Source organism: Ictalurus furcatus, chromosome 16 (genome assembly GCF_023375685.1).
Source record: "Ictalurus furcatus strain D&B chromosome 16, Billie_1.0, whole genome shotgun sequence".
Lineage (NCBI taxonomy): Eukaryota > Metazoa > Chordata > Actinopteri > Siluriformes > Ictaluridae > Ictalurus > Ictalurus furcatus.
The window spans coordinates 15,272,407-15,298,916 of NC_071270.1; the positions used below are offsets into that span (position 1 = coordinate 15,272,407).

Below are 26,510 nucleotides of genomic sequence, written 5' to 3' on the forward strand. Positions count from 1 at the left end.
GCAATCACAGAGGTCAGATGTTTCTTGTAGTTGGCCACCAGGTTTGCACACATCTCAGGAGGGATTTTGTCCCACTCCTCTTTGCAGATCTTCTCCAAGTCATTAAGGTTTCGAGGCTGACGTTTGGCAACTCGAACCTTCAGCTCCCTCCACAGATTTTCTATGGGATTAAGGTCTGGAGACTGGCTAGGCCACTCCAGGACCTTAATGTGCTTCTTCTTGAGCCACTCCTTTGTTGCCTTGGCCGTGTGTTTTGGGTCATCGTCATGCTGGAATACCCATCCACGACCCATTTTCAATGCCCTGGCTGAGGGAAGGAGGTTCTCACCCAAGATTTGACGGTACATGGCCCTGTCCATCGTCCCTTTGATGCGGTGAAGTTGTCCTGTCCCCTTAGCAGAAAAACACCCCCAAAGCATAATGTTTCCACCTCCATGTTTGACGGTGGTGATGGTGCTCTTGGGGTCATAGGCAGCATTCCTCCTCTTACAAACACGGCGAGTTGAGTTGATGTCAAAGAGCTCCATTTTGGTCTCATCTGACCACAACACTTTCACCCAGTTGTCCTCTGAATCATTCAGATGTTCATTGGCAAACTTCAGACGGGCATGTATATGTGCTTTCTTGAGCAGCGGACCTTGCGGGCACTGCAGGATTTCAGTCCTTCACGGCGTAGTGTGTTACCAATTGTTTTCTTGGTGACTATGGTCCCAGCTGCCTTGAGATCATTGACAAGATCCTCCCGTGTAGTTCTGGGCTGATTCCTCACTGTTCTCATGATCGTTACAACTCCACGAGGTGAGATCTTGCATGGAGCCCCAGGCCGAGGGAGATTGACAGTTCTTTTGTGTTTCTTCCATTTGCGAATAATCGCACCAACTGTTGTCACCTTCTCACCAAGCTGCTTGGCAATGGTCCAAGCCCATTCCAGACTTGTGTAGGTCTACAATCTTGTCCCTGACATCCTTGGAGAGCTCTTTGGTCTTGGCCATGGTAGAGAGTTTGGAATCTGATTGATTGACTGCTTCTGTGGACAAGTGTCTTTTATACAGGTAACAAGCTGAGATTAGGAGCACTCCCTTTAAGACTGTGCTCCTAATCTCAGCTCGTTACCTGTATAAAAGGCACCTGGGAGCCAGAAATCTTTCTGATTGAGAGGGGGTCAAATACTTATTGCCCTCATTAAAATGCAAATCAATTTATAACATTTTTGACATGCGTTTTTCTGGATTTTCTTGTTGTTATTCTGTCTCTCAATGTTCAAATAAATCTACCATTAAAATTATAGACTGATCATTTCTTTGTCAGTGGGCAAACGTACAAAATCAGCAGGGGATCAAATACTTTTTTCCCTCACTGTACACTTCCAAATAAGTGCTGCTGTGATAATCAATGATTGTAGTCCATCTAAAAATCTTAGATTTTCAAATCAAGACTTATCCTTATCCTCAGTTTAATATCCAAATCACAGTCTGTGATATTACAGAGAGGACAACGTGTCCTACATTTAAGTTTTTGCCAGTCCAATATTTAAGTTTTTGATAATGATAATGAGTCTTTATTGGTCACATATACATTATAGCACAGTGAAATTCTTTTCTTCACATTCACCAGCATGCCAGGAAGTTGGGGTCAGAGTGCAGGGTCAGCCATGACACAGCGCCCCTGGAGCAGAGAGGGTTAAGGGCCTTGCTCAAGGGCCCAACAGTGGCACCTTGGCAGCGCCAAGGCTTGAACCCCGACCTTCTGATCAGTAACCCAGAGCCTGGCAGTGCTGGGGCTTGAACCCATAACCTTCCGATCAGTAATCCAGAGCCTGGCAGTGCTGGGGCTTGAACCCCCGACCTTCCGATCAGTAACCCAGAGCCTGGCAGTGCTGGGGCTTGAACCCACTACCTTCCGATCAGTAACCCAGAGCCTGGCAGTGCTGGGGCTTGAACCCCCAACCTTCCGACCAGTAACCCAGAGCCTGGCAGTGCCGGGGCTTGAACCCACGACCTTCCGATCAGTAACCCAGAGCCTGGCAGTGCTGGGGCTTGAACCCATGACCTTCCGATCAGTAATCCAGAGCCTGGCAGTGCTGGGGCTTGAACCCCCGACCTTCCGATCAGTAACCCAGAGCCTGGCAGTGCTGGTGCTTGAACCCACTACCTTCCGATCAGTAACCCAGAGCCTGGCAGTGCTGGGGCTTGAACCCAGCCATGGCAAAGTTACCTCTGGCTTTCTGATGACATCCCTTGTGTAAAGGAACTACTGTTTGTTATGGAGGTTATATCCATTTTGTTTATATACATAAACCTATAACTTATATATAACTTTTTGGCTCAGTGATAAGCACGTTTGCCTTGCACCTCCGGGGTTGGGGGTTCGAATCCCACCTCCATCCTATGTGTGCAAAGTTTGCATGTTCTCCCCATGCTTCAGGGGTTTCTTCCCCAGTCCAAAGACATATGCTGTAGGCTGACTGGCATTCCCAAATTGTCCGCAGTGTGTGAAATTGTGTGCGATTGTGCCCTATGAAGGATTGGTACCATATCCAGGGTGTACTCCACCTTGTGCCTTGAGTTCCCTGGGATAGGCTCCAGGCTCCTCCGTGACCCTATGTCGTATAAGTGATATGGAAAATGGATGGATGGATATATTGCATTATTAAATAGTCAGGTAAACCAGTAAAGTTTCTAATCTACAAGTTAAGCAATGTGCACAATGAATTAACATTAGCAAAATATTGTAAATAGCTGGCAGCCGACTGGCGCAGCAGATTCATTGCTCCAGGGTCCCTGGTTCGATCCTGAGCTTTGTTAATGTTACTGTCTGTGCTTCCAAAAAGATGCTACTAGGTGTTATGGCTATGCTAAACTGCCCCTTGCTGTGAAGATATGTGTGAATATGTGTGCATGCATGATGCACTATATTTGCAGGCAGTATTCCTGCGTCACACCCAGTGTTCAGAGAACAGACTGTGCAGGAGTATAGGAAAAAGTGCTGGGAGCAGCACTGGACACTAGCCTAGTTTCCATCCCTCTGCTGGAATAAGTTACAAGCCAACCTTAATAATTACATTTAACTTTATTATGCAAGCCATGGAAATAAAATATTTGCAACCGTACCTCTATAATGTAGAATAGCTACAAACTCGAATTAGACTCTACTTCTCTATTGGGTTATTGAGTATAAGACTGGAAAAGGTCAGCATTTCATGGAACATAAATATGTTTGCAGGCAAAAAAAAAAAAACCACTGCCAAAATTCGGAACTGATCTGATCACTACTTAAGAGTAATGCTAACAAGGATACATGACATCTACATAAACCCTTCACAGCACCTGATATACATCTACATAAACATTTATAAAAGTTTATTCTACTAGTTTTCAGCTGACCGGTTCATTTTCATGAATTTTGCCATCAAGTTGACATAACACCTGAGGTTTCGAAATAACACCGAGTTATGACACTTCCAGCTAACTTACATTAGACTGACATACTTGGAAGAAATTGACACGTCTAAAATAAGTTTATCTTGTACTTTCCACATGGTAGTAATAATACCTACATGGAGAACATGGTTATAACATAACCACGCATTATAACATGTTATAACATGGCTATATATGTAATACACTGTAAATTTTCAACAGTGACAGTAATTGCACTGGAACAACAGATTTAACTACATCTTCTCTGGTCATTAAGTAAAATGTGTTTCTTATTTCTGTATAGAAGACTGTTCGGAATACTTATGACAATGTTATGGCACTGTAATGACAGTTATGTATTTACTCTAGCGCTTAAGTAAAGTCAGATTCATCCATGAGTCAATGAATATGTGTGGCATGGTTATGACAGGATTATGTATATGTTGTCTAATTGTAAATTACAGAGATTGATTTTGATGTCACGTTACCATTATCATATGATTGCAAAGGCACATAATAATGAAAATATCCTGACTCGACCGTACAAAAATCTGTCACTTAACTTGGGTCTAATGTCAAACTGATAAAATCAGCCTTGGAATACGTCTTTATAAATGTGTATGTAGGTTATCATAAAGGGTAGGTGTTGTGCAGCCTTCATAACATTACACTTAAAGTGCACCTATTATGGTTTTTCACATATTCCCTTTCATGTAGTGTGTTATAGAGCTGGTTGTGAATGTATAAATGTCTGCAAACTTTCAAAAATCAAAGTACACGACAAATGGCGTTATTGACTCCCAAAAGAAGGAAGCGATTCTGAACAGATGAATCGAGTCGTTAGTAATTCCAGACTTACTTTCTGTACTAATCTACGTAGGTTAGTTATAACAAAAATCCCCGCCTCTGGTCTTCATCGGCTGCTCACAAACAGACGGAGCTGAAACTCGTTATGGTAGTGGGCGTTTCCTTTTCGACACACGCTGACAGCGGTAGACCAATCACAACACACTGGGACATCTGACCAATCAGAGCAGAGTATGCTCTATGAAAGGAGGAGTTTAGAATGAATCCTTTAGAACGGATCATTGAACGAGTCGTTTTTGACACTGAGGAAAAAAGGTAATGCTGCCGTTTAAATTATGAGCACGTTAAAGTGTTTTTTGACCTCGGATGCATGTAAATCTATTGTACGAGACCTTTAAAACAAAATTAGGCACGTTTCAAAACCATAATAGGTGCACTTTAATAAAGCAAAGTGTCTACACTGAACTATCTACTAAGTGCACAAAATCTGATCGGGTTTACATGCACTTAAGAAATCTGATTACGGAATGAAAACTCCACACCTTAGTGATGCGGGTAATAATTAAATGAAATATACACCTGACAACAACAACAACAAAAAAAATTTTAAGTTCTTGATGCTGGTAGATATATATTCATGGATTTAATGGTTGTATAATAGCTGCGTATAATGTTGTTGCTAACTGGTACCTGCTGAAGACACACACTAAGCAGACGTTATAGGATAATGTCTTATGGTTCATATTGTGTTTGAGTGTGCGTGAAGTATCTGCCTCCCATATTTACAGGTCCAGTGAAGGGGTAACATGAACTTTCTCTCTCTCTCTCTCTCTCTCTCTCTCTCTCTCTCTCTCTCTCACAGACACACACACACACCAGCAACCAATGGAAGCAGGCCGTAACTGGAGAAGCTGAGTGAACAATGGAGATATTGTGCTGGGCTATGGAAAGATGGGTAATGGGATAAAGAATGCACTCAAAAGATATAGACTGCAGCTGATCAATAGCAAGTGTGTGAACACAGACTGGAAAGACACTCTGCTCACACTCTCAGATCTCTCCCTACCTTTCCAGTTCTCAATCTGTTCCTTTTATTCAAATTTCTTTACTCTGTGTAGGTGTGTGTGCACGTGTGTGTGTCCAGATCAGACAAGAGCACAAAACAGGGCATAAGCAACAACCACTAATACACAAACGCACACAAGCTGCACCAACTGCTCTAAAGTTGAAGTGAGCCACAAGTGTACACTTCCACACTCCAGCAGGTCCATCTGCTGCATTCAGAAAAGGAGGCTCCTTGTAGCCAGCGCTCATCTGTAAAGAGTGAGAAATGAGGAGAGAGAAAAATGACTAACGAGACTGAAATGATGACATTTATGAGGAGTAGAGGCCAGCGAATCAGCGCTAGAGAGAATGAGGAAGGGTTTCAGAACGAGAAAGAGCAGGAAAGAGAGCAGGAGCGCAGGGCAAGCCACTTTGCTACAGTTTGGTTGGAGTTCAGGGACCGCAACCTGAAACATGCCTGCAAGTATATCCTCAGTCACTTCACTATATACTGTACATCTTGTAAAAACCTATCCTCCAGTCCTGTTGCAACACTCAACTAAACCAGCTGTTATAATCCTGATTGTCTGTCCTTACCTCAGAGCTGCTCTGCCACTGCTCCTGCATGGCTGCGAGTGTGTGAGAGAAGATTCAGGCAGACAGTACAGTGTGTACAGGCTCGACAGAATGGCTCCCCTCTCTCTGGCCAGCAAAGTGTGTGCGTGTGTGTGTGTGTCTGACATGAGGGGCAGCCCTGAAGTGCTTTCCCATCGCTGCAATCAGCGCTCTGCGGCACATAACGTAGTCCACTGCAGGAAACCCTGCCAAGCAGGAACCAAAAAGACCAGGGCCAGAGTGTGCACCTGGAGCAGTTTCAGTGTAACACCGGGACCTGAGAATACCACAGAGCAACGCATTTTCTCAAGTATCGTTTCACTAAGTGAGAAAAGATCTTACTGCTATCATCAGCTTAGCTATTTACAGACTCCCACTCAGTACAGGAGAGACTTTTTGATGCTGAATGAATGTGTGGAGGTAAGAATGCAAAAGTGCGTGACTTTGGGTGTAGCTGAAACAAGAATCGGATGGGCGACATCTTATGCAGATGATACAAGATGACAGATAAAAGGCTAATAATATTAAATGAGCTTTTTCAACCTAGTCTGGTTACTGATCGGAAGGTCGAGGGTTCAAGCCTTAGCACTGCCAGGCTCTGGGTTACTGATCGGAAGGTCGGGGGTTCAAGCCCTGGCAGTGCCAAACTGCCACTGTTGGGCTCTTGAGCAAGGCCCTTAGCCCTCTCTGCTCCAGGTATCATGACTGACCCTGCACTCTGACCCCAACTTCCTGGCATTCTGGGTTATGCGAAGAAAAGAATTTCACTGTACTGTGACCAATAAAGACTCATTACCAATATCAATAGTCTCTATCCTAGTCTCTATCTACTACGTCCATCGTATGTGCAATGACCAAGGACAAGAGTCGTACTAAGAAACATAAGGAAAACTTGTTTACTCTAAACCCACTTATAAAGGAAGTCCAAGCACAATCCACAACAAGTACGGCACAACAATCCAAGTTGTTGAATTACGTCGATAAACAGTTATTCAAACGTACCCATTTGACACTTCCGTGTACATTAAGCTCTAAAGCCGAGCTTTCCTGGTACTGCATCACTGACGTAGTTGTGTGGGAAAATACAAAACAGTGTTTTGTAAGACATTCTTTCATCCTGTTAGAGTGTGTTTATAGTGTGTAGTAAATTGGTTTTACTATATGTGTCAAAACTACCAAAAGTACCGGCTCATAGGCTTGCGTTACGAGTGAGTTTTGAGTAAACAGGCTTTGCGTCCTTTCTCAGTACAGGAAAACTTGTCAAAACTCTTAATTCTTTCATCCATCTTCAGTAACCATTTTATCCTGGCCAGGATCATGGTGAATCTGAAGCCTATCCTGGGAACACTGGGAGCAAATGCACATATGCCATTCCAGGGAAAACCCCACTCCATCACAAAGTACCACACACACACACACACATTCACACGCTCATTCACACATAAGTACGGAAGCCCAACGCGGCCATGCATTATTGTTTTTTTCTCTTTCTTGTTTTCTTGAAAGCTCAGCGCAATCCTGCAGCATCATGAACGAATGAGTTTTTTACTTTGATCAGGGACTCACTCAAGTTGAAATAGCTCTGTGTCCGTCACGTCACATTAGTGTCCGACACTTGAGAAGGTGTTTATGGTGTTGTCTCGTACACTACAGATGCATTAAATAACATTCCAAGCATAGGCTTAGCTTTGAAAGGTTAAATCAGTTGGGTTCCAGAATGACTCTGCAAGTGGCGGTATCAACTAGCTTCACCACACCATAGCAGTGAACCCTGCTACTCCCACTTCTCAGCCCACAATCCTACTTTCTTCACCAGAGTAGTGACCATTTCATTCACCAGCATGACACCAACACACAATGAACTGGCCATTAAACGCCGCTGTTTATAGTCCAACAAATGATTCAGCTTCCACATCAGTCTGTATACAGTACAAGCTAGTTCTTTTACAGCTTTTAGACGAAACAAGTAGAACTCACTGCCAATGGAGTCGACAGGGATGCCACTGCCTACGCCCATTCTAGGTCATGCTTCTTGCATGCCAGAAATACCCTTAAAATATACACTATAAGCTCTGCACATATATATCACTTTTGTTTTTTTACCTTTCTACAAAGCACTTTACACTGTGTCGCATTCACCCATTCACACGCACCAATGGTAGCAGAGCTGCCATGCAAGACATTGGGAGCAATTTTGGGTTCAGTGTCTTGCACAAGAACACTTCGGCATGTGGAGTGTGGAGTAAACCCTATGATTAGTGGACAACCCGCTCACCACCTGAGCCACAGCCGCCCAAAGGTTTGTATATGGCCAAAGGTTTATACCCACCTGACCATCACACCTATATGTGGTTCTTCCCCAAACTGTTGCCACAAAGTTGGAAGCACACGATTGTATAGAATGTCTTTGTATGCTCTAGCTTTACAATTTCCCTTCACTGGAACTAAGGGACCCAAACATGGTCCAGTAAGGCAATGTTCCTGTGTACAAAGCGAGCCCCATGGAGACATGGTTCGCCAAGTTTGGTGTGGAAGAACTCGTGTGGCCTGCACAGAGCCCTGACCTCAACCCCACTGCACACCTTTGAGATGATTTGGAACTGTGCACCAGGCCTTCTCACCTGACCAAAGTGCCTGACCTCAGTAACGCTCTTGTGGCTGAATGAGCACAAATCCCCACAGCCACGCTATAAAAAAATCTAGTGGAAAGCCTTCTCAGAAGAGTGGAGGTTATTACAACAGCAAAGGGATGGGATGTTCAACAAACACATATGAAAGTGATGATCCGTACTATGTTTATAATGACTTTACTCCCCTTCCAATGTTACCAATATTAAAATATCAATTGTTTTGAGAATAAGTGTACAAGACGTACAGGCTTTATGAATGTGTATATGTTCTGCATCCTTGCTAAACTAATCCAACCTCACAATTATTTTGAATAGATTAAATTGTGTAGCATGAATTGTGTTCTCTTCAATGACCATTTTATTGCACCTATTATTCTTCTATTTAACAGATTAATAAAAGAACATTATTCATTAGAACCAGATATAAACTTAATTCAGATTAGTCTTAATCTGTTTACGCTATCGTGATTGAGGTGTATACATTTTTATTCCAATTGAGCATTCAGTCAAATTATTAAAAGATTATTATGCTGCATGTAAACATAGCCAGCAAGTCTCTGTATTGGTACTGTGAAGACTTGATGAATGAAAGCACTCTCCTGGCTCGTATTACACCCACCCCTCATCAACTGCACCTCCAATTCCCTATTCATACTCGATGAGTCACACTTATCTGCTAGAAACAGAGAGTCAAGGTGTTTACAAAGTACTTCGCTGAATGAGGCTGTATAGGTGCAGATAGACGGAGAAAAAAGGTTGCCTGTGAGAGAGATTTTACAGTTGCAATAAGAATTATTCAACACCCATCGCAAATCAGGTTTATTGTCAAAATGTACAGACTTTCAGCTGTTTGCAATGAACAAATCAAACAAAAGCAATTAAAATAGTTAAACACATCGAATACTTCAAGTGGTTTCCCCAAATTCAACTGAAAATGCAAGTTATAATGATTTCTCCAGTTTCAAAATTATTCAACCCCCTGAATAGAATCCCTCACAACAGCACAGATATGCAAAACAGGTGTTGTCTCAAGCACACCTGATAAACTAATCAAGGGCTTCATTAGTTGCACCAGATGTGCTTGAGCTGGAACACATGAAATTCCTCAACTGGCTAGGGGCAGAAAATGCATCAAATAATTGGATGGGCCAGAAAAAGGAAGCTATCAACGTCTGCAACCAGATTTCTGAGAAGACAGGTTGTGAAAAACCATCGAGTGACTGCATAAGACCTGCAGCAAGACTTGGTGGCAACAGGCACTGAGGTTTCAGTGAGTATCAGTATACTATACAAGTATCAGGAAATCCTAGGAGAAAACGTCATGCCTTCCAACAGGACAATGGTAAATGAGGTAAGTGGTCTGTACTTATATAGCGCTTTTATCCAAAGCGCTTTACACTGGTTCTCATTCACCTATTCACACACACCAATGGTAGAAGAGCTGCCATGCAAAGCGTTAACTTGCCATCGGGAGCAACTTCATCGTCTTGCCCAAGGACACTTCATTATGTGAAGTCATGTGGGTCAGGAATCGAACCGCCAACCCTAAGATTAGTGGACAACCCGCTCTACCACATGAGCCACAGCCACCCCAAGCAATGATCCCAAGCATACCTCATGAGGAATGGGCTAAGATTCCTCAGGAACGCTGCCAGAAGCTCTGCATCTCATTTGCAGCAAAAGGGTGCTCTACTAAGTACTAAAGATGCTTGCCATGAAGGGGTTGAATAATTTTGAAACTGGAGAAATCATTATAAGCTGCAATTTCAGTTGAATTTGTGGAAACCACTTGAAGTGTTCGTTGTGTTGAACTATTTCAATTGATTTTGTTTGATTTGTTCATTGCAAACAGCTGAAAGTACAGAATTTTGATAAATTTTGACAATAAACCTGGTTTGCAATGGGGGTTGAATCATTTTGATTGCAACTGTACCTCGTCTGGTAGTTTTTGTTACAGATGGATGCTAGCTCGACTAGCATACCCAATGTCAGCCTATCATTAATCAACCTGCTAATTTCAGAGAAAGAGAAGTGAGAGAAAAGACAAGAGGCTGCATAGATGCCGCATTCATAATGCTCCTAAACTCCCCCACACACACAGACGTCCTACCACCACTACCACCCACACACATCCACCCCCTAAATCTCACACACATCCGTTCCCATGCACACACATCCCACACGCAGCAACCCACCGACACACACGGAGACCTCTCAGAGACACAATGCACACTTTACAAACATCACATCGATTTCTCGTAACTGCCACACTCCGCCACACTGTATATCGATCTCATGTTACTGAATGCACACACGGACGCGCACATACACACACAATAGGTTCCTCCATCTCTCTCTGACACACACACATGTCCACCTCTGCAATCCTACTGCACACTGGCAGTCTAATCCGTAGGAAGCGTGCAGAGTCTGTTCCTGTTCCTTAGATAAACCCATTAGGAGCTGCAGCACAGAGTCGACTACTCGCATTTCACACCGAGACAGAACGGCTGCATACAACCCCTCCACACAAACACACAACTGCTCAGAGCTACTCCACACAATGACAAACACAATGATGGCAGAAAGAAAATTATGGGTATATGCCAGAGACTACAGAAAATGCAGCAAGATATTAAATATATATTAAAATGTTTCCATCAAAGTTAAGGCTTTAATTAAAACCCCCTACATTTAAAGTAGACAAAGCCAGTCTGTATAATAAGTATGTATAATAGACCTAAATATAGTCCTGGAGAGCTTTGTGTGGCTAAGCTACTGTGCTGTAAGTAATGAACTCAGGAAGAACAAGACTCAGGCAACGATTACTTGTTGCTTTTTGATGTAGCAAACAAAGTGCTGGTTTTGTCCAGGGTGAAGATGGGAATGATTCGAATCAATGTATTGTGCATTGTGAAAAGTTTGCATCCTACAAGTTTGGTTTTTTCATTATTAATGTTTCTTTAATACCATGAGGGCGCACGGTGGCTTAGTGGTTAGCACGTTTGCCTCACACCTCCAGGGTGTTCGATTCCCACTGTAGCCCGTTTGCATGTTCTGTGGGGGTTTCCTACGGGTACTCCGGTTTCCTCCCCCAGTCCAAAGACATGCATGTCCAAAGTGTCCGTATGAATGGGTGTGTGAATGTGTATGTAAGTGTGCCCTGCGATGGATTGGCACCCCTGTCCAAGGTGTACCCCGCCTTGTGCTCCATGCTCCCTGGGATAGGCTCCAGGTTTCCCCGTGACCCTGAAGGAAGGATAAGCGGTATAGAAGATGGATGGATGGATTAATACCATTCCCATGATGGCTGCCTCAATGGCAGGACCAGTGTTTTCATGATAACACATTTTTGGCCTCCGTACTTAAACACATTAAATATCACACTACCAGTACTGAAACTACGGGGTGTCCTAAAAGTCTCCATACATAGGGAACATTTAACAGGAAACATGGCAAGCACATACACATCACACACGACACTGTTGCCAAACTTATTAACAAATTCAAAAGGACTGGAAGTGTTGCGGATCCGCTGAGAAGTGGACGTCCATGAACACCCACTGATGAAGGCACAACTAACGTGACGCTGACAAACACAGTCCCGTATGGTTAAGGCTCTGGGTTACTGATCCGATGGTCGGGGGTTCAAGCCCCAGCACTGCCAAGCTGCCACTGTTGGGCCCTTCAGCAAGGCCCTTAACCCTATCATGGCTGACCCTGCGCTCTGACCCCAACTTCCTATCATGCTGGGGTACGCGAAGAAAAGAATTTCACTGTGTAATGTATATGTGACCAATAAAGACTCATTATAATTACCTCATTATAATAGTAACCAGAAATTCAGACAGGAGAAAGTCTAGACATGCCAATGGATTCTAGAAGTTGAAGGCTTTATGTACAACATAAATCAATTATGTAGGTTATATGTAGGTTTTTTCCCTTGCCTCATTTTCACCCTGTCCCCAGCACTTTTTTTTACCATTACAGTGCTTCTCTTATACAAGACATTCACATAATTAACTAAGAAATATTCATTTTTAGCAGCCTAACATATATTACAGAATATCTGATTCAAACGAGTCCTGGAAGTTCAACTATTAGACTATTAATCAGTTAATTATTAATTATACTATTTAACTACTATTGCTATTATGATACTTCTACTTTTTTATCATTTGGTTACATAGGATGTGTGTGAGTTTGCACTGAATGCTAGTTCAAGTGAAAATGACTACATTACAACTCAAGCTGACTTTACATGCTACGATATTCGGCCTGATTTTGCTGTCTCACACACACCCGCGCACGTCGTAAATGGTAATCTTCGGTCAGGAGTTGAGATCGGTGGTCTCAGAGATGTGACATACTCACCAATGACCGATTTAGTGCCGCTGTGACCGAAGACAGTCGATGACAAAGTTTTGGCAGTGTCCGTAAATTTTGATTAAAATCTCTGAGTGTGAGCACTGCTGCTCAAGTTAGCAATAGGAGGACGATGTATAATTACACAAAACCCACAGGACAGCTACTAACACAGTAGTGGCGATGATGAAAAGTAAACAAAACTTACGAGGTTGAAAAGATGAGCAGTTTGTTGAATTGTGGCAGCAGACAGAATGTCTCTACGATGTCTCATCGCAGTTATATCATGACAGGACAAAGCGGGACGCAACATGGAAAAGCAACAGAGGATGAATTACGCTCCCTGGCCTCCCTGCACTCTCAGCCAGCACCCAAGCTCCACCCCCATCACTCTGGGCACCGCCTCAACGCTGCTACAACCTGCACGCCACGCTCCATGCCCTGCACCCTTCCCTCATGCACCCCTGACCTCCACATACTGACTTTTATTAAAAATATAAGAGCATTTTTTCCCCAATGTCTGCCTCCTGTGTGTCTGTGTTCTGCCCTGCTTCAGCTCTGAGTAGCCCCCCCAAAACAAAACATGATGAATCCCATGTTGCAGCACCTCTTGGAGATGAACATCCAGCAGCAGGAGGTGACCCAGGAGCTAGTATCCGTATGGCCACACAGGAGCTGCTGGCCCTGAAGAAAAAACCATGCTCGGGTGCATCGGTTCCTCTCCCGCACCCCTGCCAGGAGACCCGGCATCTGCTCACAAAGCTCTGCAGCAAGGACGATGTTGAGGCCTATCTGTAGACTTTCGAGCATGTCACCCTATGCAAGCAATAGGAGGAAGAAACATGGGCCAGGATCCTCGCTCCATTCCTCTTGGGGGAGGCACAGCGAGCCTACTACAACCCTCACCCGGAGTACCCAGAGGAAACCCCCAAAGCACGGAGAGAACATGAAAACCCTGAGCACACAGGGCAGAGGCAGGATTTGAACCCCCAACCCTGGAGATTCCCCCTGTATAATAAAACTGATGTAATCATCTCATAAGGAAACTTTTAACTTGAAAAGAACAATTTTGAAAGCTCAAGGCTCCAAACGACTGACTCATTTAGGTCAAATTAAATGTAATTACACATGCAGCACACAAACAGGCAGAGCATGACACACTGAGAGAAAGAGAGAGAGAGAGAGAGAGAGAGAGAAGAGAAAAGGTGAATGATAGGTTTCAGGAAGCAGGTAATAAATGAGTGATAAAGGGAGTGTCTTTTATCTGCATAACAAGTGCTCTGCCACAACAGGTTCATAAATCTTAATCCCTGTGCCTGCTAAATACACACTCTACCCATCACACACTTCCAGTCACCTGCAGAAATGTCACAAATGTGTATCGAAAGTTTTGTGCTGAGAAACTTGAGCTGAAACAGACAGACAGAGTAAAAAGACTTGGACCACAGCCCCCATTACACACTCTAACGCTAAGCTAAACTAGCTCGCCATCTGGCAGTGCACAAGGAAACTCGTGCAACTTGAAGAGAAAGAGTGCAATGTGGATAAACGGTATGCGTTTTTAAGAATTACACGACTTCCTTGCTCATTATACTGATTGAAGAAACGAATGCATTCACACCAGAGCTGTCAAAACATCCTTTCCAAGGATGAATCAGAATTGTACCAGTGTGACACAGACCTGTAGCACTTGCACTCATTATCATATCCACACACCTCCTCACACACGTACACATCAGTTCATTTCTGTCCTACCTTCTCATTAGTCCTCAGAGCGCAATAACATGCGAAAAACATCGCAGTTCTCCTGTGGCATAAGTGTCACTGTGTATGCCGGTGCTTCTTAAACAACAAACAAAACAAAAAAAAAAAGAAGAGCGGAAGTGCAAGGTTGGAAGTGGATTACATCCCGAAACACAAGTCAGCAGCTTCTACTCTTCTGCTATGGCTCTCATAGACACGTGCATGCATGGCTGGTGGGCATGCAGGAAGAGCTGTACTACGCCTTACTGCAGAAGCAAATATTTTAGCTGACAACGGTCAAAGATGCAAAGCTACAGGAAGAACAGCCTGACTCTGGCTCCCCCTTCTCTCTCTCTCTCTCTCACTCAATCCTCTCTCTCCATCTCCGATGCGCTCCAGAAAAAGGAGGATGTAGGAGGACTTCAAAGGCGACTCGTTACTCTGAGATGTAGAACTGCATCGGATTCAACACACGGTCGACACTTTTGCAAAACTGACATGGGGAAAGATGTCTGATACTGGGGAAGGACAGTCTGAATAATCATTATTTAGACATCTGTTCAAGCAAACACACACACACACACACACACACACACACACACACAGCTATTATGCCATTGTCCTACAGTAAAAGAATCCTCGGCAGTTTAGGAGAGACGTGGACCGGAGTTCTCGTCTCAGCTGCACATCGACCGGACGTCCACGTGTTTATTAGTATTGAAAGATTTTCTGATTTGAATAAATCATCTGCCGGGCATAAGCGTCGGCTGTGCACGCTTTGTCAAGATGCATAATTCATGGACACCTATTAAAATGCAAATACAAGGAACAGCCATGGAGTAGTGGTGAAATTAATAAAGAAAACGGAGCTGTATTATCTCCTTTGCGTTGGCTCCGAATATGATTATGATACCTGCAAATAAGCAGTATACAGGCTTAAAACTTTTAGGACTCAGATAAAAACCATTTTCTCACATCTCTCTGCGATAATGCGCACTTCAAATGGCCAACATGCACACATACCATAATCCACATGCTAAAATGTGTATAAAACATATAATATATGGTAAAATAAAAACATATGATATGATGAAATAATAAGACAGACACTCACACATAATAATAATAATAATAAATGATCTATTTAAAAAATAATAATTCCCTCCCCTTGACCCCCCTCGCTGACCCGTCAGCAGCACATCAACGTCAGTCTGTGTAACATATGCGTGTGATTCATCTTAATAATTAGCGTGGTGCGATGCGTGTGTAGTGTAAAAGAATATGGACAGATTTTTTAAAAGAAAAGCTCCAGATGCTTCCGGACCATCAACTTCATCCTCATGTAGCTAACGCTGTCTAGCATTAGTGTTTGTGTAGGGTGGCACAAATTGTTGGAAATTTTCAAAGGGTGCTGTGACTGAAAAAAGGTTGGGAAATACTGCACGAGAGAGTCTTGTTGGACCCGAGAACGATGGCCACTAGGGGGCGTAACTCTGACTCAATAGAGCACTCAGCATCTGGCACTGTCCAACCCTAACCAGCCTATTTGTATTAGTTAGCTACTGTATTTCTGTATGCACAAGAGACTAGAAATATTACTCTATATGTTACTCTATATATATATATATATATATATATATATATATATATATATATATATATATATATATATATATTTATTTTTATTTTTTTTTCTTCCTGAATATTGTTATGTGAGTGCAGACTGTTTCAAAGTATTTATATGAACAAAACTCAAGGAAATTAAGGCTAATGGACATTAATTTAAGTGGAATATATAACCTCTTTGCTATGACTTTAACGATTACCGACGTATTTAACCATGATATTCAACACACACACACACACACACACACACACACACACACACTATGAGGTTTGTATATTATTAAAGGAAAATGATGTGATGACCAGAGCAGAACCTCTGTCAACTGTGTGTCTCAATGTACTAGACCAGATTAATATGCTCTCTCTCTCCCTCTCTCTCTTTCTCTCCTTCTCCCTCTAACTCTCTCTCTCTCTCTCTCTCTGTGTGTGTGTGTGTGTGTGTGTGTGTGTGTGTGTGTGTGTGTGATGTTGGCACAAGGTGACATCGAGCGGGAGGAATAAGAGATGCTTTATAGAATATATTTTTGGTGCCAGTCTCCCTGTTACCACGGTAACTAGTTCTACTGTGGACCCTGCTTTACAGTATAGATTAGCAGAGAAAGAGTGGAGTAAGTCTGAAACAGAAAAATGGATTAGGTGCAAAAACTGCAGTGTGCTGGAAGTGTGAAAGGGAATTACTGTAAGTACTCAGAAAGGACGCAGCGTTAGGCTAATACAATAACTTACCAGCTAGCTAGAACTGGCATACCTGTTGACATCCTACCAAATGTCCGTGAAATGACTTTTGTTTGATCAAGTGCACGGAGCATTCATTTACTTCTTTATGAAGTAGCATACCTGATGACATCCTGCAAATGTTAATGAAATGAATGTTGTTGAATCAGGTACAGTACATACCGCATAAATCTACATCATTATGAAGGTGCTTCTGCATGTTAAAGAGAGACATGGTAGTATGATCATTTCAGCCGCTGCAGAACTTCCATTTGAGAGGGAGTTAGGAAACTTGGGAAATGAACGCATCTGCACTGTTAAAATTTAAAAATAACATTACCATGTTACATCACATACTTCCACCATGTTGGTACTAGACTAGCTAGTGTCCAGATAGTGAGTTTAGAAGTGTAGTGTGCATGCAGGAAGAATGGAAAGGTAGTGTGAAGATAAGAAGTATGGATAGATAGAGAGCATGGAAGGGTAGCATGTAGATAGGGAGTGGAAATGTGCACACAGGGCGAATGTAAGACCAAAAGGAGAGTTTGCTGCCCAAGGATTTTAAATGTAGTTCCTAAAATTAGCATAGATGTGGCAAAAAATAAATGCTTCAGATGCACACGATTGGACACACACATTGACTGGAGAAGATGTGTTTTGCATTGGCTTCGTTTAGTCATCAGGTAAGTGTAAGTGGGTATGTAGCTTGTATTACCGTTAGACGTTTCCCACACGATCTCATACAAACTACTCTTATTTAAATGTCACTGGCATTTTTACCCACACTGATGTTCTCTCCTGCCTGTGACGCATTCAAGGCAACAGACAGAAATAGAAAGCGAGTGAGCGTAAGTCCAAAAATGCTGCAAACAGGACAATGCTGCAACCAAAACCAAACGCTTTAACACATATAAATATAACTCCAACTTCTACTGAGCGGGTGAGTCATTCACACATGTACACACAAAGGCTTCAAAAGGTCAGCTGCACACATTTGTCATGACTAACATTAAAGCGATGCATGTGGGTCTATCTATCTCTCCCTTGACGAGACCCACACACATACATGTTCACCCCGTCACATTACTGGAACTCCAAGACACACTCAATAGATATGTACTGTATGTGTTCAAGTAAAACCATTCCTACACATTCAGATTGTCCTTCCAGCTCAACAGTCTCAATAATCTTCAATCAAACCCACTTCACCCAAGACTGACAGATGAAATCTGCAGTCGGAGTTGCCCAACTCTCGACTCTTTATCCTCTATGGTCACAGCACATAAAGGAATTAGTGCCGATTCAGCGGGTTATAGCAGCTTTAGTGTGTTTTACAACACAACAGAAAACTGAACGAGTATGAGAGTGCAGTCAAATGGTCCTCCCTTCCACAATCACATTAATAGATGTCTAGCATGCCTCCTAACATCTCGTGCTTCCTCCTGCTATTTATTTGTTCAAGTCTTTTGAACCTGTGTCTGTAAGAGTAATGGGAAATCTACCTATTTTCGAGGGCAAGTATTGGCCAGGGTTACTAAGTGAGTGGATGTGGGGTCATGCCCCGTACCACTGCAAACAGACTTAGCCCTGCACACAGCAAATTGTCAACACCCTCCACACACACAAGCGCGCGCACACATACACAGAGAGAGACAGAGAGAGAGAGAGAGAGAGAGAGAGAGAGAGAGAGAGAGTTTTAATGAGGATCCCAAGATAGGTAACAAGAGACCATGATAGGTAACAAGATAGGTAACAAGAGTGACCATGCAGTGGGGGCGGAGGTGGGGGGCGGCTGCGGCGGAGGTGGTAGAGCGGGTTGTCCACTAATTATAAGGTTGGCAGTTCGATTCCCGGCCCGGATGACTCCACATGCCGAAGTGTCCTTGGGCAAGACACTGAACCCCAAGTTGCTCCCGATGACAAGTTAGCGTCTTGCATGGCAGCTCTGCTACCATTGGTGTGTGAGTGTGTGTGAATGAGACAAATGTAAAGCACTTTGGATAAAAGCACTATATAAGTGCGCCATTTACCATTTAAGAGGAGACTATGAGATCCAATTAAATACAGAATGCAAGCATCCTCGATAATAACAGCATAAAAACATACCAGGCCTTCTATAGCAAGAGCATGTGATACACTGCAAACACAGACTGGACTGGCACCTGGACAATACAAACAAAATATAAGAATATAAAATTATTTAATCATAAAAATACATTTAAAATGAATAAACTACATTACATTTGTCTTTAAAAAAAGTCTAAATGCCTGTAGGAATTCCCTTATTTGTACCATTAGTACATCATTAACGCTGGGACTATACCACCAGTACTTTCTAAAGTCTGTCAGGGTTTACCTGCACAATTATTACACAGCCAGGCACAAAAGCCACTAATTAGCCACTAATTCCAAGGCACTGGACTCCTCAATCTCATTCATTTCATGTGACAGCCACTTTGTTTTAATAATATATGTTAATTGCTATCTTAGTAGAACCTTTGTCATTCAAAGTTATTTTCTGTATGACCTCCAGTGGATAGTAATCAGGCAAGCAGCATGTCAGTGGGCCTGTTGTGGATCACAATGCTAAACATTTGTATTCACTAATGTTTTACTCACACCTTTGGTTTCAAACAGGAGGCACTGTTCAAGCTTACTATAACTGGAAGACGTTTTCATAAAGAACTGCATTCAGAGTTGGAAACTTCAATCAGTAACTTACATTCAAAGATTAGGTCAATATTAAGAGTTTAAACCCCCGCACCACCAAGGAAATCAATGGATAGAAAATAAGGACTGACGAAGCAGATTTTAACATTAAAATATATATATATATATATATATATATATATATATATCTGTGGTTATTAAGTAGGTTATGACTGACTAAGATTTTGCCTTAATTTAACAAAACTGGCTGCCTGTCGATAAAACAGCACTTGATATAGTACATCCTATTTCTTGCACAATTAACAAGACTTAGCCTAATTCATTACACAAATGACATAGAACATAGCACATTTCGTATCAGAACATCAAATTTGTATGCCAGCAAAAATATAGGAGCATGTGACTGTTGCTTGTTACCCAGGTGTGTCCTGTTAAACTGAGTGTTTAAACAGTAGATCACTCTGAACATCTACTCTTGGTTTTAGCCTTCTGGTTCACCTGTGAAGATTTTTTTGTTACAAAGGATAAACCAATATGAAGACCAGAGAGCTGTCTATGGGAGAAAAAAAGTCATTTTGAAGCTGAGAAAAGAGGGAAAATCAATCAGAGGCATTGCACAAACATTGGCCAAGGTAACAATCTGGAATGTTCTGAAAGAGAAAGAAACCACTGGAGTAATGAGCAACAGACACTAAATGGGTCGGCCAAGGAAAACAACAGTCAGTGACATCACCAACAACCTCCACAGGGCAGGGGTGAAGGTATCACAATCCAGCAATCGAAGAAGACATAGAGATCAGAAATATAGCGGCCATACCACAAAATGCAAACCACTCATCAGCAGTAAGAAACAGAAGGCTAGATTGGAATTCACAAAAAAATACACAAAAGTTCTGGAACCAGTATTAACCTCTACCAAAGTGATGGAAAAGCCAATGTGATGGTGAAAGAAAGGATCTACTCATGGTCCAAAACATACAAGCTGATCTGTGAAACATGGTGATGGTTGTGTCATGGCTTGGGCTTTCATGGCTGCTTCTGGGACAGGATCACTAATCTTTATTGATGATGTAACTCATGATGGTGGCAGCAGAATGAAGTCAGAAGTTTACACGAACATTTTGTCTGGCAATTTACAGAGAAACGCATCCCAATTAATCACAGGAACTTCATCATGCAGCAAGACAATGATCCAAAACACACTGCCAACTCAACAAAGGACTTCATCAGGGGGAAAAAGTGGAAGGATTTAGACTGACCAAGTCAATCACTAGACCTTAACCTTGTTATTTACTTTAATTTACTTCAACACTTGTCTGTTCTTATACTTTTGCTCACCTAAATATTCAGAGGTCTGTTAGAAGGTTAGGTTCTATGTTTTATGTTGTTTAATACCAGGAAATAAAAACTGAAATCCTAAACTCTCATCTCATATCATCTTTTGATCTCAAACCCAAATGTCTTTGGTCTGTAACACAAACAAATGAATGGGCTTTCCTGTTCCAATAGTTTTGGAGGGGACTGTTTATACAATTATGAATTTCATTATATTATATTTATATATTTAATATTGTGGTCATGTGGCATTCCTTAGTGTTTTGAACGCAGTGACATTTAACTAAACCACCACTAAACTGATGATTGGGGTTCAGTACATAACTCCTGAAGGGCACAACATTTCAGTACTGTTAACAGTGATTCATACTGACATCTAATTCTCATCATTGTCATGGGTTACAGATTAGTGTAATGGTCATGTGTGTGTGTGTGTGTGTGTGTGTGTGTGTGTGTATGTGTGTGTGTGAGTGAATGATGTCACCATACCTGCAGGTCATTAGCTGTGCGTATGAGCTTAGGCACACAATGCTCCTGACCACAGGCAATACATCAGCATCATCATCATCAACAACATCAACAACATCATCAACATCATCATCATATCTACCCAATCCTCCAAAGCAGACAAATCTCCTCAATCTCCAAATCTCCTCCTCTGCATATAAACATCGTCCTCCTGAACTTTCTTTCACTCAGAGTTTAAAATGAGTGACTCACGATTATGTTTAAGTGGTTTCGGATCAGCGCTTTAACCTTTAAATTAGGGATGGGCAATAACATCCCAGGAAAAATAATATCCTGGAAACATAATTTAAAAATCACTACTAAAGCGATACTCAATAAATCAAACAAGTTAAAGACCAACGGACATGCTGTATTTTTGTGAGCAGTCATGTAAACTGTAATAAATGAACCAGTGGACATACTTATTTTATATAAAATACAATACTAGACGAATCTAATCTTACTAAATCACAGTCCACTAACCGAGCATTCAGCAAGCACTGGAGGAAAACACAGGACACATACTGTATGTGGTACATCTGAAGTTCAGTTATCGTAGCATATCCATACTGCTGCTCATTTTAAGTCACAGGGTAGTTAAAAAGCATATGAACTCCAAGTCGTATATGTTTGGTTAGGGGGAAAGTGTAACACCATCCTTCCCACTGACAATGCTAAGGACTCCCAGGCTGTGGTATCATCAGGATTCAGACTCACTATTTCCCTTATGAAATTTCTCTGGAAATACGCTTTCCTGCTCTGCCACTAGGTAAGGAAACAATATTTAAATGAGGTTGTGCGGTGTGTTAATTGTTCTTGAGAGCTGTGGTGAGATCGAATCTTAAAAAGAAGAATGAAACTGTATAAAAATACAATATGCACACAAAGTAAAAGAGAGTAGACATCAGTGTATGTTCTGTTCATAAAGTATATACATTTTTACACATTTACACTGAACGTAGTTGGCATTGGAGGTTCAATATAAAATCAATTTGTATTAAAAGATAGTAATTATTAAAAATTTGTAATAATTAGAAATGCACCGATACTAAATTTTTCAGCCGATACCGAGAACCGATTATTCAGAGTGATATCGGCCGATACCGATCGTTGGGCCTTTTATGCCTTCTTTTAAATGAATAATAATTAATTCCACAATTCTGAAATTGTGGAGAAATAAAACTTTATTCTCAGTTATTTCACACAAATATAATATATATAATTTATATATAATATAATATCAACTTCTTTATATATTAACATTAACTGGATATGAAATACACTACTCTACAAATATATTATTCTGTGCAATATATACTTTTTTTCAGCTCATCTTCATTTAAATATTTCATCAGTGCACCGGTGCTTTAATTCAGCGCGAGCAGTGCGGCAAACAAAATAAATAAAATAGACTCGACGCTGAAACTCCCGCTTCACTGCTGCAGCGTCCGGTGTATAATTTTAGCAGTGCAGAGCTTACAGAGCTTACAAACTGCAGTTTTATCGTCATTCCACACAAGAGACATCTTCTTTACACACAGCACGAAATCAGTGTGTTTTCCTGCCCTCTTTTGATTGACAGGATCTAATTGGCCCTGATCATCGGATGTTTGTAAACTTTCGGCCGACGGTGTGAAAAATTGCCTTTATACATGGGTGCATCTGTAGTAATAACATGAAAACGGTTTTGATTTTGAGAAACATATTATTTTGAGATTTTAAGATACGGAACATAATTTTGAAAATTGTAAAATGAAATATGCCCTGCGATGGATTGGCACCCTGTCCAGGGTGTACCCCACCTTGTGCCCGATGCTCCCTGGGATAGGCTCCAGGTTTCCCCGTGACCCTGAAAAGGATAAGCGGTATAGAAGATGGATGGATGGATAAAAGAAATAAATATATAAATAAACAAATGGCTTTAACAAAAGGGGGTACAGTTGCTTAGAGGTTAGCACGTTTGCCTCGCACCTCCAGGAGTTGGGGGTTCAAATCCCGCCTCTGCCCTTTGTGGGCGGAGCTTGCATGTTCTCCCCGTGCTTCGGCGGTTTCCTCCCCGAGTCCAAAGACATGCGTTGTAGGCCGACTGGCATTTCCAAATTGTTCATAGTATGTGAATGTGTGTGATTGTGCCCTGAGATGGGTTGGCACCCTGTCCACGGTGTCCCTCAACTTGTGCCCCGAGTTCCCTGGGATAGGATCCTGGCTGGATGGGCTTTAACAAAACTTTCAAATAAAATCTTTACAAAAGAATGACTTTTAATATTATTTTGCTCACACAATTGCTGTTCCCAGCTAGACAAATTTTGTACTAGGCCCCAAATTACATATTCCTTCATGCAAATACAATCCCCTGTAGTCCCGGTTAACAAATTAGCTTCATGTTTTGCCTTGAGTTTATCATGCATGTGTGATCTAGCTCGGAAATATCCTCCCTCTACCCATTCCTCTCTGCATGGACACTTTCTAAAGCATGAACCTTCTGATAAAAGCAAGAAGACAGCTCTGATGCAATTAGAGATGGGTGATAGAAAATAAAAATGAAAGCAGATATAATCGAAGTACTGGCTGATATGGTAAGAACCATGTCTGCTTCAGTTCCCGTTCAATGAGATGCACCACTTAGCTCACTTCAAAAGCTAATGTCAGCACACTATAGTATTAATATTTAAAGGACGTACACAATCGACAAGACTGGAAAACAATCGACGCACAGACAAGAATCGCTTCCTCATGTGTCAGTTTTGCGCTGCAGTAAACACTAAACACGCCAGTTACCTAGTGATTAGCAATGACACTAGGTTTTTAGTGTACATTACACCATGTCTTCCAAAACATACAAACTCTGTGTGGCCGTGTGTGTGTTTCCTCACTTTCACTCACACTGAGTGAACAAGTGAGTGCTCCCACACCGTCCAGAGAGTGGAATGGAAAAAGAAAGCACACAAGAGGAGGTAAAAAAAAAAAAAAGACAGAAGAGGAAGAAGAAAGCTGGAGGTGGAGAAAAGAGAAGAGGCGAGGAGAGGAAAATGTGGTCAAGTAACACTAACAGTAAAAAAAAGATATGGCAGCATCAGGGTACTGATACGTTACAACACACACACACACACACACACGTGGGAGGCATTTCGTTCAGCACTAACCTACCGAAACCATTATATAACTTAGACTACCCAGCATAATGGAGAGTGAGAGAGAGAGAGAGACAGAGAGAGAGAGAGAGATGTTGACTGAAGAAAAGGGGGTTGGGTGGATGTGCATACTTTCAAGAGAGCTTAAAATAGAAGGAAGACACACAGTATCTCCAACAGTAACACATAAAAACAGCGTTACACAGTCAAAACTGTGAATTCCTACGATAACAGCATTATAAAGATGTACAGTCCATCAATCAATTCACCTCCCCTCTCTCTCTCTCTCTCTCTCTCTCAATTAACAACTGCATTTAATTTGACAAAGTTTAGCTGTACTTAAGTTACCATTAAATACAATGTATTCTAAACATTTTACTATGGCTCATTATGCTAGCGATTATATATTTAGCCTCAACACTACTATAGTGTTACTATGGTTCTTTAAGGCCATGGCACAAGTTCTGAGAAATATAGCTAGGGGGTCCACGATTTTCAAATTCCTAAAAATGCATTGCGGCCTACAAAGATGGCCGCTGCGAACCGCAACTCCCAACCGGCTTCGCGGCCTACAGAAACGGCCACCATGGACCACAACACCCAACACACACGAAGGCTGACAAGTTCTCAGTCACCGTCGATCTAACTTAATCATGAACACTGAATATAAAAAAGAAACGTCCCTTTTTCAGGAGACTGTATTTTAAAGATAATTTTGTAAAAACCAAATAAGCTTTACAGATCTTTATTGGAAATGGTTTAAACTATGTTTTTCATGCTTATTCAATGAAAAGTAAACAATTACTGCACATGCACCTGTGGAGAAGTCCTTAAGACACGAACAGTTTACAGTTGGTAGGTAATTAAGGTCACAGTTACAATAACTAAAGACACCTTTCTACTGACTCTGAAAAACACCAGGAGAAAGATGTCTAGTGTTCCTGCTCAGTGCTACAGGGAGACAGGAAGGACAGCTGATCATCCTTGCATTAGAAAATTACATGTAACTGTGTCCCCACAGACGTGATCGAAAACTTGCAGATACCTTGGTGGAAGAGTGGAGTAACATCTCACAGCAAGAACTGAGAAATCTGGTGCAGTCCATGAGGATGAGATGCACTGTAATACACCCCCCCCCACACACACACCTTTGTTCAGGGACTCATTATTCCATTTCTGTTTGTCAAATGTCTGTGAAACTTGTTCAGTTTAGGTCTCAGTTGTTGAATCTTTTTATGTTCATACAAATATTTACACATGTTAAGAAATTTGCTAGAAATAAAAGCAGGTGAATGCGAGAGGACATTTCTTTTTCTGCTGAGTATGCATTATATATATATATATATATATATATATATATATATATATATATATATATATATATATATATATATACACACACACACACACACACACACACACACACACTCACTCAAACCCACAGATCTCTATGAAGTAGCCACTCAGTGTATTCTTGCCTGACATTACTAAGCCTTAAATCCTGTGTGGTGTTATTCTGGTTTGTGGTTTTTGCCTGATTTAGTCTGCTTGTACATCGCATGACCCTTGCCTCTGTCGCGGAAATTAGACAACACTCGCAGACTCGTCCTCTCAGGTGAAAAGGTTTATTACAGAAGGATGAATACAGGATAGAAGAATGAGAGCGCTCTGAGGCGCTTGTGCTGAACATCTATATATATGAAGCACAGGGCACGATACACTTCTATGCATGATAAGGAGCAATTTGAGGCAGTTCAAACAGGCTTTGTTTCAGAACACTTAACAGAAAAACATGTTTGTGTCTCTGTAAGCAGATAAACATTCTGTACTTATCTAAATGACATGACATGACCTTCTTTGATATTATCCTCTGATGATCAGGAACAGAACAAGAACAAAACTAT

The 26,510-nt window shown here is 41.7% G+C and overlaps 1 protein-coding gene across 13 annotated transcripts in view; it reads right to left on the bottom strand.

Annotated features, from left to right (window-relative positions):
* Window positions 1–26,510, bottom strand: part of dlg2 (discs, large homolog 2 (Drosophila)) — a 287,192-nt gene that overhangs the window by 203,309 nt on the left and 57,373 nt on the right. Inside the window, exon 1 of one of the 13 annotated variants that reach the window (XM_053645031.1) lies at window positions 14,636–15,703. The exons of 11 other annotated variants lie outside the window; for them this stretch is intronic. In XM_053645031.1, coding sequence (XP_053501006.1) covers window positions 14,636–14,677 — 42 coding nt within the window. In that variant the 5' untranslated portion in view covers window positions 14,678–15,703. Of the gene's footprint in view, window positions 1–5,867; window positions 8,953–14,635; window positions 15,704–26,510 lie in introns of those variants that run through there. One more of the 13 variants, XM_053645033.1, reaches the window with a different exon arrangement.